At 40.9% G+C, this 16,606-nt stretch overlaps 2 protein-coding genes and 2 long non-coding RNA genes across 4 annotated transcripts; 3 read left to right on the forward strand and 1 right to left on the reverse strand.

The window, feature by feature from the left end:
- Positions 1 to 197: 197 nt before the first annotated feature.
- On the reverse strand, positions 198 to 4,032 carry LOC131893502 (uncharacterized). The gene is made up of 4 exons (XR_009374704.1): positions 3,894 to 4,032; positions 2,406 to 3,219; positions 2,323 to 2,337; positions 198 to 836 (listed from the first exon to the last, which is right to left on the reverse strand). It is a non-coding gene; the product is annotated as an uncharacterized LOC131893502 (long non-coding RNA).
- Positions 4,033 to 4,138: 106 nt separating this feature from the next.
- Positions 4,139 to 10,161, forward strand: LOC131893503 (uncharacterized). The gene is made up of 3 exons (XR_009374705.1): positions 4,139 to 4,204; positions 9,238 to 9,358; positions 9,431 to 10,161. It is a non-coding gene; the product is annotated as an uncharacterized LOC131893503 (long non-coding RNA).
- Positions 10,162 to 10,736: 575 nt separating this feature from the next.
- On the forward strand, positions 10,737 to 12,656 carry LOC131893499 (gamma-aminobutyric acid receptor subunit alpha-6-like). Its single transcript, XM_059243548.1, has 4 exons — positions 10,737 to 11,051; positions 11,120 to 11,470; positions 11,552 to 11,807; positions 11,878 to 12,656. Exons 1-4 carry the CDS (start codon positions 10,737 to 10,739, stop codon positions 12,639 to 12,641), a joined length of 1,686 nt encoding a protein of 561 aa, XP_059099531.1. The 3' UTR covers positions 12,642 to 12,656.
- Positions 12,657 to 13,808: 1,152 nt separating this feature from the next.
- LOC131893498 (organic cation transporter protein-like) lies at positions 13,809 to 15,972 on the forward strand. Its single transcript, XM_059243547.1, has one exon. It carries the CDS (start codon positions 13,930 to 13,932, stop codon positions 15,655 to 15,657), a length of 1,728 nt encoding a protein of 575 aa, XP_059099530.1. The 5' UTR covers positions 13,809 to 13,929; the 3' UTR covers positions 15,658 to 15,972.
- The last annotated feature ends 634 nt before the right edge of the window (positions 15,973 to 16,606 follow it).

Below are 16,606 nucleotides of genomic sequence, written 5' to 3' on the forward strand. Positions count from 1 at the left end.
AAGAGCTGAACCGAGGCATTGGGTAGAAAACCGGTTAGTGCAAGCTTCCCGAATTTCAGCTCGTCATACGCGTACAAACAACATTTTTTGTCAAAGTCTATTAATAATTAATCAGAACACGTCCATAAGAGGAGTTGTCCGTGCAATGGAATTGAACGAAGATGATTTATGAAGGGCTTCTTTGCTCTCTTTGGCTGTGTTATGAAACGAAGGTAATTAGACAAGTGGTTTATGTCCTTTCAAATGGACTCTTACAAAGCAAGGATTGTTCAATTGCTTAATGATCAAACAAATGACAATCAAGGACTCCCTATTTCTTTCTCACCTCGCTCGAGCTTCCAATGTTCCAGGCAAGGGGAAGACAGAAATTTGCGTGTAAAATCACAAGAAAGTCATTAAATCTGATCACGCAGAAGAATGAAAAAAGTCAGACATTCATTTCCACGATTTTTCAATCTGGCGTGGCTCCTGTGCACAAATACGAATTTTTAACCAACTGGCACAAATCTCTATTGTATATACGTACATACGCACAAGGTCTACACTCGTAATGAACCGATCCAATGGCGATAAGAAGAACCATACAAATCATGAATTACATGTAGTCTACTTCCATGACAATGGGCACCAATGTTGTGGAGGTCGTGAAGATTTGCCCGTAAATTGCTTGATTGGCTTCTTTAACGACTCAATTGACATTCAAGCACATCCAAAACCGTTTGTCATGATGACGGCAAGATTTTATTCCATTCACAATGCCAACTCTACCACAGGAGATCTTCTTTTGTTCTACGTTTCCCACTTTTGTACCAGACCAAGCATGCATGGGGAAATTCCTGAAAACCAGAGAAGCGTTACTGGCAGATAATTTCACCAATGTTTTTCTCCATTGCTGTCTCGATCCATGTGTACTATGTACAACTACACCTCATGGCTTCAAATATCCCATTAGAAGCTTTAGCGCTCGAGCTTTGACAGGTACAGAGGATACGTATAGTAAATTCGTTCTATTTTATCATTCGATGCGTCAAGAATCCGGAGATGCGAAAGAAAGAGGAACAAGATGATCACGTTTGGGAAACTGAATGATTTGGTGAGCCTGGAGACGCCAAATTTGGAGAAAACATAATTGAGATGTTCTACGGAAGCCAAAACACTAATGTTCAATTTGACCTGAAACCTGAAACGAAGTTTCTCCGCTTAAGTTCGGAAAAGATCTTTGTGTTTGGAAGAAATAAGACTTGAATCATATCGAAAAAGGCCCATTAAGTGATAACGGCAAAAAGCAATCTCCAAAACTGACACATTTTGATAACAAATAAAGAACCAAAAGCAAAATTCTCTGCAGGGCAGAAAATAGATTGAAGTCACAAATTGGTCTTCGGAGAGTGTGAAGACAGCGCAAACGCATCTTGACAGAACATCACATTTGATCTTGTTGACCCCCCCGAGTCTGAAGCACAAACCGTTTGAACGGCCTCCATGCAACCCAAAACTTCCTCTCATCCTCAACTTTCACCTGTCAAGTCCTTGGGAGAACTACTCCAGATTTCTGAATTATAGGGGTCAACTTACGTACACCACGAACGAACACGCCACCATGATATGACTAGAGACTAGAGATAGAGGTGGAGGTGAATGGGCTGAAGACTACTGAATATGGCGGGGATACTTTTTTGAGGCGAGGAGTCTGCTGCTATTTTGGAACACTCCCCTCAAGTACTGAACAGAAAAATGAAAAACTCATACATAAGAACTTAAAGAGTTAGGTAGTGAAATCTCGTTGTAAGAACTTCGATATCTTTTGATATAGGCAACATTTTTTTTGAGACCGATTAATTTTTTTTGATAAATTTCGATGGCTAGTAGAACCAATCCAAGATGCAAAATTCAGACAAAGTAATCATTTTGGGAGAAATGTGTTGGATTTTTTTCTACAAAATCTGTGCTTTACTCTTCAAGCAATCAAAGAAAAATTAGAAATGTTGAATTTTGTCACGTAGTTCAATTTAAAAAGTTAGCTAAATAATCCGACAAATTCAAGAATTGAAAAAAATCAAGCAATATTTTGGGGTCAAACATAAAAAAAAAGAAATATTTCTTCTATTTATACTGAAATACAGTTTTTGGGAAGATTACAGTTTTTGGGAAGATCAACATTGCTTAGTGCACTCACCAGAGCCATCAATCACTACTACTGTACCGAATCATAATGCACCAGAAATAAAAGAGTTTCATTGTAAGAACACTCTGATGTAAGAACCTTCATTCGGGATTTTTTTTGAGGTTCCTACATCCGGATTCCACTGTACTAATACTAACCATTGTTTGAAAAGGCTTAAAAAGAAAGACATAAGCATCTCCATTAGTTTTGCTGTCCATGCATTACTATGTGAGGTTAATACCTTCAATGGACGAAGAGGACCCACCGGGGAGCTGTTCATGATTTATATGAAGGCTTTGGCTCTTTTTATCCTGGTTTGTCCTTGTTCCTTTGTTCGGGGAAAAAGGCTTTGTCAACCCCATCCATCCGAGAAGGATTATGCATGTATGAATGGAAGAGAAATAAGGTCATTTAGCCAGCATCGGTTCAATGCTGCTCCATCAACGTGACCTATTAAAAAGCGATTGGCTTCTTTCACGATGGCTGATAAGCTCTGAATCCAAGAAAGTGTGATTTTTATCCCATGCAAAGAGATAGAGAGAGAAATCCGAAGTTAAAAGAAGACAAATCAAGATCCTGGAGATCTCCGGGGTCGCTCTGATTCGTGCATTTTCAATCTACCTCTGCTAAAAGTGAAAAGGCTAGAGTCATGGACCAAGGCTGGAAATTACTTTCCAATTACTCACAAATCCATCTCCATCCCTCCCAAAGAGATGCCATGCCATTAGTGCAGGGAAAATGGCCAAATTCGGGAGAACTCGGTGAAAGAGATCGAGCCAGAGATCTACTTGAATGACTTGAACTTCGCTGCAACTCGGTGAGCTGAAGTGGGTGATTGAACAGAAACTCGTAATCCAATTACCAGAAGCCTCAAATTGAACTGGGGGTCGCCTTCAGTACTGGTGCAAGTGTTTGTTGGAGCTTTGACTCTTTTTCCGCCCTTAAATGAGGTTAATTTCTTGTAAGGGGTCAGACAGACAGCCCTAGGTGGAGCCTGGTGATGCATCCATTTCCTTTCTTTTCTTTGTTCAAGAGGCCGCTGCTTCGCTCACAATCTGAAAATGAAAGGAATAGCAATCAGATTCAAATTTAAAGATGTTGCCGCTCTTAGTTCACTGACTCCCGCCAAAAACAACCAACCAAACAGGGTTGCATTGATGGACAAGTGGATAGCTAAGAAAAAAATTCAGGCTTGTTCTATTGTTTCAGAATGAATAAATGAATCCTGAGCATTGTTTTATGCTACGAAACCTCGCTTGACTCTTTTTGAAACTCATTTCGTCACAAAATGGAACTCATTCGTAGCAATTAAGTATTTGCTTGTTCATGAACAAAGGCGATAAAGGTTAAATCAAGGTATGAAAATGACAAACCAGCTGAAATGCACCATGGTGCTCTTTTGGTCTTAAAAGTCAAAGTCAACCCACCCTAATGAACGAAACGAAACGATGACCAAAACAAAACACAAACTGGATGGCTTATAAAACTGCTCTCACAAATATTTCTTCATTAACAAATCGGTGTTTCTGCATTTTATGAACAGCAGCCAATTCTTTAATTGACCAGTAAAAGGTTCCATTCACGGCAACCCTGTAGCTGTTTTTGCATTATTAGAAGTGCATCATCTGAGCTAGTCGCAATCAGTTAAGAGTTATTTCTTTGTGAACCCATCAACCCAACAACTCTTGTTGGCCAAATATAGGTCAAAGAACCTCGTGTGATACTTAACTGCCTTGGTCAGTTCTTCATCCGCTTGATTTTTTTCATCAAGCTAGGCCGATCGAGGAAGAGAGGACCAGGATGGCTTGAGATTACGGAGGTATTTTCTTTCAGGTTTTCTGAGTTTGGCGGGTTTCGATCGTTCTCCGTGTAGCGTAATTACGGGGTTGAAAAGCTATGTTCCGAACAAAGCACGCCACGAATATCATCTGGAATGTCAGATGGCATTTGAAGCATGTCCTCCTTGACGTCGTCGTTTTCAATCGTCATCTAATCAATGGATTCCTTTTAAATGATGGCTCGACAACTTCACTTTGATCGGTGGAGGAAATAATTGTTACCCACGGGGAATCGGCTAGCCAGCCGTAACTCCTCAAAAGACCACTCCTTCAAAGACAGCCTTGAAATTTGGGGGGAATAGGGGTTTCTTGCGATGGTTGGGGAAATACGTGCAAGGCCTCCAAAAAAGGTTGGACGGAAAATGTGATGCATCTTCCTCATCATGTTGGACATGGAGCTTAGGTTATATTCGAAAATTTCGTCATACTTGTCTTGCAGGTCCTTTTAGGGTGATTGACAAAAAGTGCCCTATTTCTTGACAGGATGTCTACTGTAATAGTAGTAGTAGTCCTTTAAGCTGATAATCCTACTTTGTCACCGTGCTCTTGTTCAACAAACCTTAAACGATTTGACACTTACATAACCATTTTCAATTTATTCACAATTTTTCAGCTGAAAGTCTCGTTGTAATATCAAAATGAATCAATTTGTTATAAAGGAATTAGTTTTTTTTCATAGGAAGCAACATTATTGAAAACAAACCCCGAACAAAAAAAATATATGCCTTTCCTCACCGTTGCTCTAATATTATTGTTAACCTTTTTAAGCGGGAGATCATTTGCTTTAATTCATGGTTTGAATTGATTTCAATATAGTCAATCATTTTCCTATTCCAAGCTCTTTCAAACGTAAATACCCCAATGCCAACAATAAAGAGTCTTATAGCATCAGAAGCATATCAATTATATCATAAAACCATGTCCTTGACGATGTCATCCCCTAAAAAATACATCGTCCTCTCGAAATAGAACAAAGCTGGCAATCGTGCTCGAGCTTGTCATTTATTACAACACCTTCACCCGGATGCAGACCAATTTCTGGGGACCGATTTGGAATATCTTTTTATGAAGCTCATGTTTGACGGATTATTCTTGTTCGTGAATGATGATGACCCATAGAGCTAATTGATTAGACGAGGTTGAGAAGAGATGAAGGCGAAAGTTGGATTCTCCGACTCGTCATCTCACAGTAACACACGAAACACCGCAGACCGAAGTGAGGATGAAAATCTTGATTGTGATTCCAGGGACTCTGGTTTCGAGTTGTGAGAATGAAGTTCCAAGTCATGCATTGAACGGTAATAGAGAAGTTATTCCTAGAGGGGCCTTTTTAAGTAGCAAAAATCGTTTTCCATTTGATACAATAGGAAACTTGTCAATCAAGGCAACTTTTATCCAGACATGCTCGTTGAATGCTTTATTCATTTATAATGGGCTAACTATGAAAGGTGTGAAGTAATCAGGATATCATTTTTCACGCTGGTATTGCATGTTACAACAATATGCATATATTTTGAACAAGACAAGTCAAATAACTCAGAAAAACTTTTTTCACTCATTATGAATCCTGCTTGTGATTTGGTGTTAGTGATCCAGCATTACAGGACACAATTGGAGTAATCAATTGTACATCATTCAGTGACAATCCTTCAATGACTTGCTCTGAGCCGATGCATTGTACAACAGATTTGGGCCTGTTTGATCTACCTCAAATGTCAACCTCTTCAAACATATGAGTACCTTGCAAAGTCTAAATTTACATTCAAACCATCTTCAGATACGTCCAGCTGCTAGGAGGTTTTTAGCCTGTAGTGCAGAGGTTGTGTGAATGGGGTGTGTGACATGTTGAAATTAAAGATTCAGTTGCAATGCAATCAATATATTTGTAATCAATTGTCAATTTGTAATGATGAAAGACTTGACTGGGAGAAAGACCAAATTGTTTTAGTCTTTCCATTTCCCAGATATCACTTGTTTATGTTTGACTCATTTCCAATGGTTAGAAGACGTTTGTGCCTTATCAACATTTTTTCACTTTGTAAGCCAGCAAATTTTGTTACTGAAAAAAATGCCCCGCCAGATTACCTCTTCAACAATATTATTGTCCTTTGTTTGAAAGAATTATTTGTTCCACAGTACTAATAAATACGAAAACATTTTTTGCATTTCTTTTAGGTCGGAGCAAAATTCAATTATTTTTGTTATCAAGCAAACGTTAATTGAGCTGAAGTTTTTGGCCATCAAAATACAGCCTTCCAATCCAACGTATTTTTACACTTAGTCATTGATATTACAACTTTTAAAAAATATGTTTACTACTAGTCAATCTATGTAAATAAGGTATTGTAAGTGATTTTTCAATCTCTATTTTGGAAGAGGTACATCTTATTAACTACATCACTCATTGGGAATCAAACGCTCATTCACGGTTTGATAGAACCATATATCCTAAAAGTTATGCTCCAGTTCGTACTTGAGTTTTTACCACGGCGTTTCTGACAACACAAGTGCGCAAAAAAAAAATATTTTTGTCATTAAGATATGAACGGGGAGACTATGGTTGAAAATTAATATCTTCAATTGGAGTCAATGCCCTACTTCCATTATTTTGAAATAACAAGTTCCCCATGGATGTGAATTGTAATTTCAACGAAATCTCTATCAAATGACTGGGTGGTCAAAAATTACTCTATGTATGGTATTTGTTAGGGGAAATTCTCATTTGAAGACAAACAAAACACAAACAAATTGACTCATTGTTCTACAATTGTTTTTGAATAAACCTCTGAATCTTACCCTTGATTTGTATTTTCCTGTGGCAGAATCTCGTCTAGGACCAATCTTTTTGTATTCTTTTGTAACAACGTCCAAATTTTGGTTTTCACAATAAGAGAAAAACATAAACAGAGAAAAAAACTTGTCTTGAGAGCTCTTTGCCGCTGTGCTTTTGCCTTGCTATCTACCAATAGGGCTTGTCAAGTGAACGCATTCATAAACAACTGATGTTATTCCTTGGAGTAAAATCAAAACCAACATGCCCAACCAAACCGCACTGTGCATGCATTGAATTTTGACAATTATTTAATTTCACCTCCTCATCTAAGCATATGGCATTGTGGCACTGAGCCAATTTGACAGTGCGTTCACCAATCAACACCAAATATGCTCATTTTGTTTGGTTTTGTAACACAACTGACTCAAAATCTCTTCATTATTGGAAATTCAATGGGGGGATAGAGAGAGTTCACTGATGTTTGTCTTAGTTCTCCCTTCCCAAAATGACCAACATCAGGGAGCCGGACCACATTATTCCTTAAAGTTCCTTCACTTGATATGCCCTATAAAGCTGAAGATAACAAAATGTTTCAATTCTAAAGGGACATGCAGTGCAGGTTAGGTAGACAGGCCTAAGAAATAGCACTTCTGCTCTCTTTTTATTCATCAGACTAACTTTCCCTTTGGACTTCCATGGCTAGGTCAGTATATAAATGAATGAAAAATGCATTTTTGTTTTCAATGCATCTATGGTGCAGATTTAATGGTGAATGAAACCAATGGAAACATTACCTTAACCGATCTCAATCGGCGTTGGATTGGTACAAACATGAAACATTAATCATCTCTTGACCAAACTAAATGCAAATTGATGCTAATTTCGTCCAAAATTGATCCACACTTGGCGTTCTAGACAAGCCATTTTTCACGAAAACAGCCGCCTTTTGAACAGTGACTGGCGATGTCTTCTGAAATTGATGACGCCATCTTGATAAGGTCGATTGTCGATTGATAACCAAAGAAAATCCCCAAGGCCTCACTTAGCTTCAATTTTTGGCAAGTGAATTATGCAGATAAAACACTCCCAAACATATTTAGCCAATCTATGCGTTTTGACTCTATCAAGCTTTCCGTAACCTCCGCGAATATTACACACAAATTAGACAGGGTAACACTAATTGAGTGGAGCTTGATCATCGCTTTGAATGCGCTTGAAATGTCAAACTCCTCACATCTCCATTTGTCATTATCACCTTGGCCATGAACTTTAGGAAAGACATCATTTGAATGACGCTCTTTGGCTACTTGAACTAGATTCACTTGACGTCTCCCAGGACAACAAATTTCACTCCGAAATCCGCAATTTTAGCTTGAGGCCATGCACGTTTGTCATTTGCTCTCGAGACCATGGGTGATGAGTGATGACGTTTAGAGTTGAGAGTTCATCCCATCGTTGATTGGCTTGAAAGTCGCCGAACTGTTGTGGTGCTCGAAGTACTCGAATTTAATCTAGATTACAATAGCAAAGTGGAAAGATTGCCGCAACGTTTCCGCTTGATGTGCCAAATTGTATTATCAATTAAACCAGCCTGATGTTGATCTGGGATACAACTTGCTTCCGCCTCAACATCAATGGCACACATGCACTCATACACATCAGACTTGTTTCAAATTGACGATCCCTGCATGCATCTCACTGAGAGGGGCTCCAATAGAAACAAGTTCCATCAAGAGATGAGGACAAAAAGCGTCAATTTGTCGGCAGGAAAACTCAGAACTGAGATTAAGATATCGTCGTTTGAATTTTATTATTACGTTTGAGAGTCTTAGTGGCAAAGTGTGGCAAACCAGTTAGAGATTGTTTGATCTTTGGGAGAGGGACTTACAAGTTGAGTTACAAGTGCAATGGACATTTTGTGTGACTTTTGAGGAATGTATGAGGGCTAATGGGGAAAATTCCTTGAGACACAGAGAGTGATCGATTTGCGAGACATGGAACAAATTACTTTTGTTCCATTTAGCTCAAGACGATTCAGTTACAAAAAATGGATGGATCGTAGAGATATTAGTTTCCGAGAAATAAGTGTCAGGGTTTTTAGGCCAAGTTCAAAACAAGTCCTCAATTAAGGTATCCCTTTCAATTTTGTTCGATCGTGACGAGTAACGAATCCAACTCAAAGACAAAGTGTAACCTCATACTGATGGAGACCGAATGCAAACACAAAAGACTTCCTTGAAGTTCAACGAAGCAAATGGTTTCGTTTTCACCCCCAACACAATTAAAGTGTAAATTACGCCTAACCCTATCTGAAATTTGTCAGCCTTTGCTTAAATCCCTGTCTTTTTTATAGTTCACGCTTTCAAAATAATAGCTTTTTTTGTTTGAGTAGCATTACTCATTAGATGTATGGCTGCCGTATTTTGCGTCTCTTGGCGAACTCTTGATCAAGGAGTCATAAGATGCCTTTGAAATTCCCGCCGAATTTGTTGCCAACGCCTCGTAGGCAAAACAGTTCAAAGTAGCAACCCTGGTTCTAAACCCACAAGAATTCACCGACCATCAAGAAATGTTGCTCAGAAGGTAAATATTTTGAATTAACATTAAATCGATTTTTCGGCCACAGTGGAGCTCGTGATTTCGTCTATTTTCTAGTTATAGCACACCGTATTATTCAAATTTCCTGGAGTACTCACTTCCAATTCTATACTACCTACTCAATGTGGATTGGGATTGTCAGTATAAGATCGTGGCATTCGGCATATGGACCCTTCATTTTGTCAAAAGGCTCTTCGAAAACGTGTTTGTCCATATCCATGGACCTGAGAAGAAGCTTGCCTTAATTGACATCATCGTCAATTGCGCTTATTACCACGGATTTGCTTTGTGGATTTCTCATAGTGTCAATAGCCCATTTCCTTGTGCTCAATTGGATCTTGGGTCCTATCTTATTATTTGCTCATGGGTTGTGTGTCAATACGCCAATTATTCATGCCATATGGCTCTTAGAGAGCAAAAATTATTTTCCTCTGAAAGAACTGTGCCTTCGCCATCTTCTAAATATCTGTTTTCAAAGGCGTTTAATTGGGTGGTATGCCCAAACTATCTGTTTGAAGTGTTGGGATGGGTTGCATTTGCCATGTTAGTCAACTCATTGTCTGCATGGATTTTTGCCTTTGTTGGATTCAGTGTCATGGCTTATTGGGCCAGAGAGAAACATTCCAACTACGTGGAAAGATTTCCCAGCAGCCTTTCTAACAGAAAATCAATCATTCCATTCCTTCTGTGATGAGCCAGTAATGATCATTTTTTTATTCTTATTGAACACGTTTCTTCAAATTTATCCCCAAATAGGAATGAATAAAGACAACATTTATTTTCATGAATTACTTTGACGCAAGTTACTGAAAGATGCGGCGTCGAACCTCGATTTTATTTGTTTTACAGAGCATTAGAAGTCATCGGTCCTGGATTGTCGGATATCAAAAGAACAAAATTGGGTTAAGCAAATGGAGACTGGAAAAACTTTTCGGGGAATGTTCCCGCCAAGGAGAGATGATGTAGGTCACACTCGCTTTCCTAGCCAGATGTTTGCATAGTTTGCTGCCTCCCCTTTCAGATGGTGACACCTCAATGCGTCTAATGTCGTGTGCCCAAATTTATTTTCTTGTCTCAATTTCAAGTGAAAGCTCTTTAATTGACAGAGGAGCCGTTGCTTCACGAAGAGCTTGCAAAAAGCTCTTCAGTCTCTCGGCGAAGGCTACCTTCTCAATATTCTAGATGTAGCTGGATTAGATAGCAAGCCCGAGGACAGTGTTCATCCCAACATCATTTTTGTCAGAAGAAAGGTGAGGAGGAACGGAAAAATGAGAGATTTGTCACGGATCAGAAGGCGTGAACACCTCTCGTTGTGAGTGATTTCCACAAGACAATCTATTGCGACCTTCATGACTTGGGGAAAATGAATGTTCAAGGGGTTCTCCTACTTGTGTTGGGGTTGTGGTCTCACGCTAGTCACCAAGCGATTCAGCCCATTTCAGATCTTCAACACGATTCCAGTGCCGAAGAAGACTACGTGCAGCACAGATTCAAGCGGAAAGCTTTTGAACCGTACAAAACTGGAAAAGAGTTGGCCCGAGAGATGACCCAGACTTTGGACGAGCTTTTGGGTCCAAGATATGACAAGAGGGTTCGTCCGGGCTTTGGCAAGAAAAAGCTCCACATCGTTTTGAATATGTCCATCAGATCCATGGGCCCTGTGGATGAAAACACACAAGTAGGCTAACGTATGTGAGCTCTGGAGTTGTTGAAGAAGCGTACAATTTTGGTATGGTTCCATTCCAGTCGTTTTTCTTAGATTGCTATTTCCGTCAAACTTGGAAGGACGACCGATTGGCCTTCAACAACTCTGGGATCAGCGAGTTGTCGCTTGATTGGAAAATCTTGAAGATGATCTGGAAACCGGACACGTTCTTCATCAACGGCAAAAAGTCCAAAATGCATAAGATGACCGTTCCCAACAGGTTTTCCAGGATTTCGCCGGATGGAAGTGTGAGCTTCTCTCAACGGCTCACAATTCACGCCACATGCAAGATGGGATTGAAAAAGTTTCCGTTTGATTCTCAAATCTGTCCCTTGTACATTGGAAGTTACGGATATCCAGCAGAAGAAGTGACATATTCTTGGAAACCTCAGGTACAAAGTGTTTAATGGTACATACTGGAACCCTTCCATGGGGTGTTTTTTTTTAAATGCTGGTAATGTTTGTACCTCCAGCCAATATCTTTGGAAGAAGTTAGCATGGCTCAATTTTCGTTGGTGGGCTGGGATTACGGCACATCAACCAACCGAACCAACCGGAAGATTGAGAGTGGATTCCGGACCGATTCCATCGCTTTCCTCTTGTTCTCCTTTGAGCGACAATCTGGTTACTTCATCCTGCAAATCTACACGCCATTGTTGCTCATTGTCTTCTGTTCTTGGGTCGCCTTTTGGATTATCAAGACCGATGTACCTGCTAGATGTGGTTTGGGTGAGGATTCAGAAAGGAACTCGTTTTGCAATTACATGTATTCACATGATTACACTTGCCTAACCTACAGGAGTCACCACGGTCTTATCCGTTACGAAGATTGGTTTCGCTCCAAAGGGTAAGCCAGAGGTGCCGTATGCAACTGCATTGGACGTATTCGTCATGGTTTGCTTCATTTGTGTGTTCGCCTCATTGATTGAATTTGCGGTTATCAACTTCATTACCCTCTACATTCGAAGATACAAAGAGGCTGAGGAAAGAGCCAAAGAGTTGAAGGAAAAGAAAAGCAAAGAATTCGGCGCCTTGGAAAAACAACTTCTAGAGGAATATCGCAAATCACGAGCTAGAAGAAGGTCGTATTGTCCGATTTGCGACGGCCCGTTTGGTCAACCCCCGTTAGCGGATAAAGAAAATGGCCAGGGTGGCGGATCTGAGGAAGATAAACATTCCGAGCATGATGACGATAATGGTACTGAGAAACAGGACGCAGTACCAATTCCAACCCGAGTGAGTACCCCTTCCACCAATGAGGATCGAAGGAGAAGGAAGAAGAAGAAAGATCTTCCACCTTGGCTACAACGACTCCAAGACAGGATGAAAGTTCCAAGGATATTCGTCAAACTTGAGCACGCTGCCCTTTTGGGAGTAACCAGGCTAATTTCATTCCTCACAATGAAGCCCATTCATCAAATGATGATTTATCATAGCACTGAAGAAGCCCTTGAATGGATTGATGCCAAATCTAGAATATTTTTCCCCACTGTATTTGGCTTCTTAATGCTGGTCTATTGGTCGACTTACCTGTACATCATGGATGATAAAAAGTTCTTTTAAAGAACGTCAAGAATATTCCAATCATTTTGTTTTACAATTTCGCTGATGAATGTAAGGGCGAACTTTCTGATGAGACGACATTGAGGTCAGGTCATTGAAAGTTTTTGTGCGGCAGAGTACAAGAATGCACTCAAACAGGAAATAAATGATAGGAAAGACCTTGGAGGTAGCTAAAAAACGTTCGGAGGCAGACCTGGCATCGCCCTTAGGCCAGGGTAAAATGATAGATTGCCCGACAGATCATTACTAACCAAATTTTGACTCAATCTTCGGGCTTGCGAATGCCCCACTGGAGATTGAGATCTTTTAGCATCCCGTGGCATTCGGCAACTTGAATAACATGGAATGAATTGCAAATTCCAAACGATCATCCACAGTCACGACGTAAGTATGTATTACGTAGCACATGATAATTGACTTCGTACTCAAGTTACTTAAACGGGGATTGAGTGTCTCGGCAAGCAGGTTTTCCATGGGAAACGAGTAATCATAGTTTAGGTGCGACATTTTTTCTGAGGATAATTAAGACCTACGAGAGACTGGATAAAGGATTTATGAAGGAAACAAAGCAATCCGACGGTGAGAAAAATTTAATTGGTGGGCTCAGAGAGGCCAAACTATTGAAATGGGCACAGATGATCACGATTGATTTGTGATTTCCTCAGTTCCAACAGCAAAACACCTGCCTTCCCTTCACATCAACAAAGAAATTAGATAGGGCCCATACTTTTGTGGGAGTTTCTGTACATACTCACCCATGAAGCTCGTTCGAAAAAACAGGCCCATAGTAAATTGCAATGAACTCTTCCATGACGAGCAAAAAAGTACATTGCAAGCAAGTAAATTCAACAAAACAAGAAAAAGAGCATCTTGTGCGAATTGTTGGTAATATGTGAAGAACTCCTTATCTTATGTTTCCCTTGCCAAGCCTTTGAGTGACTAATTCGCGTCATCAAGGAGTCTCTATGTTTATTTCAATTTTTCCAGCCCAAGCCAAGCATTTGTTTAAAAATAACCAATCTTCAATAGAATGCCAGAAGGCACAGTACCTTCACGGCACCTCTAGCAAAAGAACACAGATATACTATACAGGCTTACCCACGTGCACCGTAGATGCCCAGAACAGGCGAGTTATTGCTTGCGGCCAGTTGCGCCGCCAACAACCGAGGAAGATCCCTTCCGAATGGGTGCTGAGATTTCGAACTTGCCCACGCCAAATATAGCTGGTAGAAAAAGAGCCTATGCGTTTCTCAAACATGATTAGTCCGAGAGAAACAAGGCCTCTAGGATGAAGTCTGTCTCAAGTGATGCTTCTTCCAGGGAAGAGATTGGAGATTTCAATGCAATCCTGCAAGAGGTTGGTCCCCGAGGATGGTTTCAACTCAAGAATATTGTCCTTTTATGGTCCAGTTCGGCAGCTTTGGGACTTTCGGCTCTTTTATTTGCATTTGTGGCATTTGTGCCCAAATACAGGTGTCCGGTCACAGAGTGCAGTGAAGGACCAGGTTCTCCGTATTATGGGAATCAAGAGAACCAAACACTCCCGAATTTCTTGTTGGACGCTTTCGACCCGGAGAACATTGGAGATAACATCGCCAAGTGCAAACAGTACAAATTCCTTGACGAATCCGACCCACTTTCGTGCTTTGATTACGTTGAGAGACTCCAAAGCAACCTGAGTGAGGCCAATTTGACCTACTGCGCTAAAGAAGACTTGATCATCGATCGAACTTATGCTCAAACTACATTGACAGTGGATTTTGGATTCGTCTGCGAGTACGAATTTCTCCGAGATTTCTACAATGCAACCTACATGGTTGGTATGCTCTTTGGCGCGTTTATCTTTGGCATAGTGTCAGACAGATGGGGTCGTTTGAACGCTCTTTTGTCAGCGGCAGCAATGCTATTTGTCTGTGGAATATTGGCAGCCTTCGTCACCATTCCAGAGCTATATGGAATGCTCCGGTTCCTTATTGGAATGGCCGGGATTGGGAGCTACATGTCTGGATATCTCCTTGGACTGGAGAGCACCACACCCAAATATTCCGTTCAAGTGGGTATGGCCCTGTCCTTGGGCTTTGTGTGGGGGGCTCTTCTTCTCTCTCTGATTGTGTTCCTCATCCGCGACTGGACCACTTTGCATATTGTGGCGACGGCGCCAATTTCCCTCATGATCTTCTTGAAATGGCTTGTTCCAGAGTCGCCCAGATGGCTGATTGCCAAAGGTCGGATTTCTGAAGCCAAGGTTATTATCAACTCTATTGCGGACTTCAATGGACGGCCTCATCCGAACCATCTCTACCGGGTTGAGCAAAAGAAGAAAGCCAAATCCTTTGAGATCGGAGAGGAAGGCGAAACTTTGACTATTGGCGTTTTGGTCAAGTCAAAAACTTTGTTCTTCAGGACAGCTGCCTTGTCGATGCAATGGGCCAGCGTCACAATGGCGTACTACGGAATCACGTTTGCCCTGACATCCTTCGCCGGTGATCCTTACTTGAATTTCGTTCTTGGTATTCTCTCCGAAATCCCTAGCACAGCCTACGTGTTTTTTACCCTGGATTTCTTTGGACGACGATTTATGACGGTGAAGCTCCAGATTTTGGCGGGAATTTCGTGCATTTTGGCTGGATTCTGCATGGAATACGAGCAATTCAGGTCTTTTCAGATCGTGTTTGCCATGATCGGCAAGTTCAGTGCCACGTGTCTTTTCGCAGTTGTGTATCTCTACTCAGCTGAGCTTTACCCTACAGCCATACGGAACAGAGCCATGGGGATCTGCAGCACTGTGGCAAGACTTGGGGGTCTTCTGGCCTTACTTCTTGGGGCACTAAGGTCGTTTTGGCCCCCGTTTCCTTTACTAATCATGGGTGGTATCGCCACACTAGCGGGCCTCGTGGCTCTGACGCTTCCCGAAACGACGGGGATTCCTCTGCCGGAAACCAAACAAGACGCTGTGGCCATTCGAAAGCGAGGCGGGAATTTCAAACTCTTTGGATGCAACAACGGACACGATTGAAAGCCAAAGGGTTCCCATTTGTACAAAATTACTATATTCGCATCTCTTGTTTGACCAAGGGCATTCTTTAATCGTGCAATTTTATGAAAATGCATGTGTGGTCATGAAATTGGATTGCGAAAACTGTGCCACGGCCAAGGGCAAATAGGTTACTTCATACTCACATGCAGAAAGATAATCTTAAAATGGCTTATGCGAGCTCTGTTCTGTTCTGATCGTACTGAAGGTTTAAGACAAAGAAGGGAGCAATACCTGATCTTGTACATTGCAGTTACAATACCTCAAACAATAAATCTTTGCCTGGGCACTAGGACAGTCACATTCTTTTTTAGTGTGAACTCATGTTAGTTATCCGCTTTACGAAATCCGCTTGACAAAACAGTCGAATGTTCTTATATTGGTTGGGTTTTTCAGGGGCTTTACTAACCGCTACTGAAAATGCAATCCCCAGAATAATTAAAATGGAAGATTATATTTCGTCTATTTGCTACCAGTTAACTTTCGATGACCTTTGATCTACCGGCGAATTGGAGTTGGCAAACCCAGCTAGCCCTTGATTGAAAGGTTTGGAATTCTAATCAAATATTTGTGCAAGTCTACCTTGAAGGATGCTACCAGATCACCAACATTTATGTACCCCTTACCAATTGTAGAGGGAATCAAATTGAAGATTGAAGCCCGAAAATGAGAAGAGGAGGACTTTATTGTACGAACTTATTGGGACTCTCGATGGCTTAAGCGTGCTTTCAAAACGCACATTAAGCTTTTACGGTCACTACAATTGACCCTAAAACCTGGGTTGGGACAAAGCTCGTAGATGCTTTTGAAAGCGTACAATATCAGATACCTTTCGTACCTTCTCTGAATACTGTGCAGTCTGAACCTTTCAAGCCTTTCTCAATACGAAAGCTCTCTCTCATACTTTTGATGTTTCTGGTAAAACATTTTT

The sequence above is a fragment of the Tigriopus californicus genome, chromosome 2 (genome assembly GCF_007210705.1).
Source record: "Tigriopus californicus strain San Diego chromosome 2, Tcal_SD_v2.1, whole genome shotgun sequence".
Lineage (NCBI taxonomy): Eukaryota > Metazoa > Arthropoda > Copepoda > Harpacticoida > Harpacticidae > Tigriopus > Tigriopus californicus.

Excerpts from the sequence above, each read along its gene's own strand:
- LOC131893499 (XM_059243548.1), top strand. The coding sequence starts at position 10,737 with ATGAATGTTCAAGGGGTTCTCCTACTTGTGTTGGGGTTGTGGTCTCAC. Across the intron at positions 11,471-11,551 it reads CATATTCTTGGAAACCTCAG|CCAATATCTTTGGAAGAAGT; the intron begins GTACAAAGTGTT and ends TTGTACCTCCAG. Across the intron at positions 11,808-11,877 it reads ACCTGCTAGATGTGGTTTGG|GAGTCACCACGGTCTTATCC; the intron begins GTGAGGATTCAG and ends CCTAACCTACAG.
- LOC131893498 (XM_059243547.1), top strand. The coding sequence starts at position 13,930 with ATGAAGTCTGTCTCAAGTGATGCTTCTTCCAGGGAAGAGATTGGAGAT.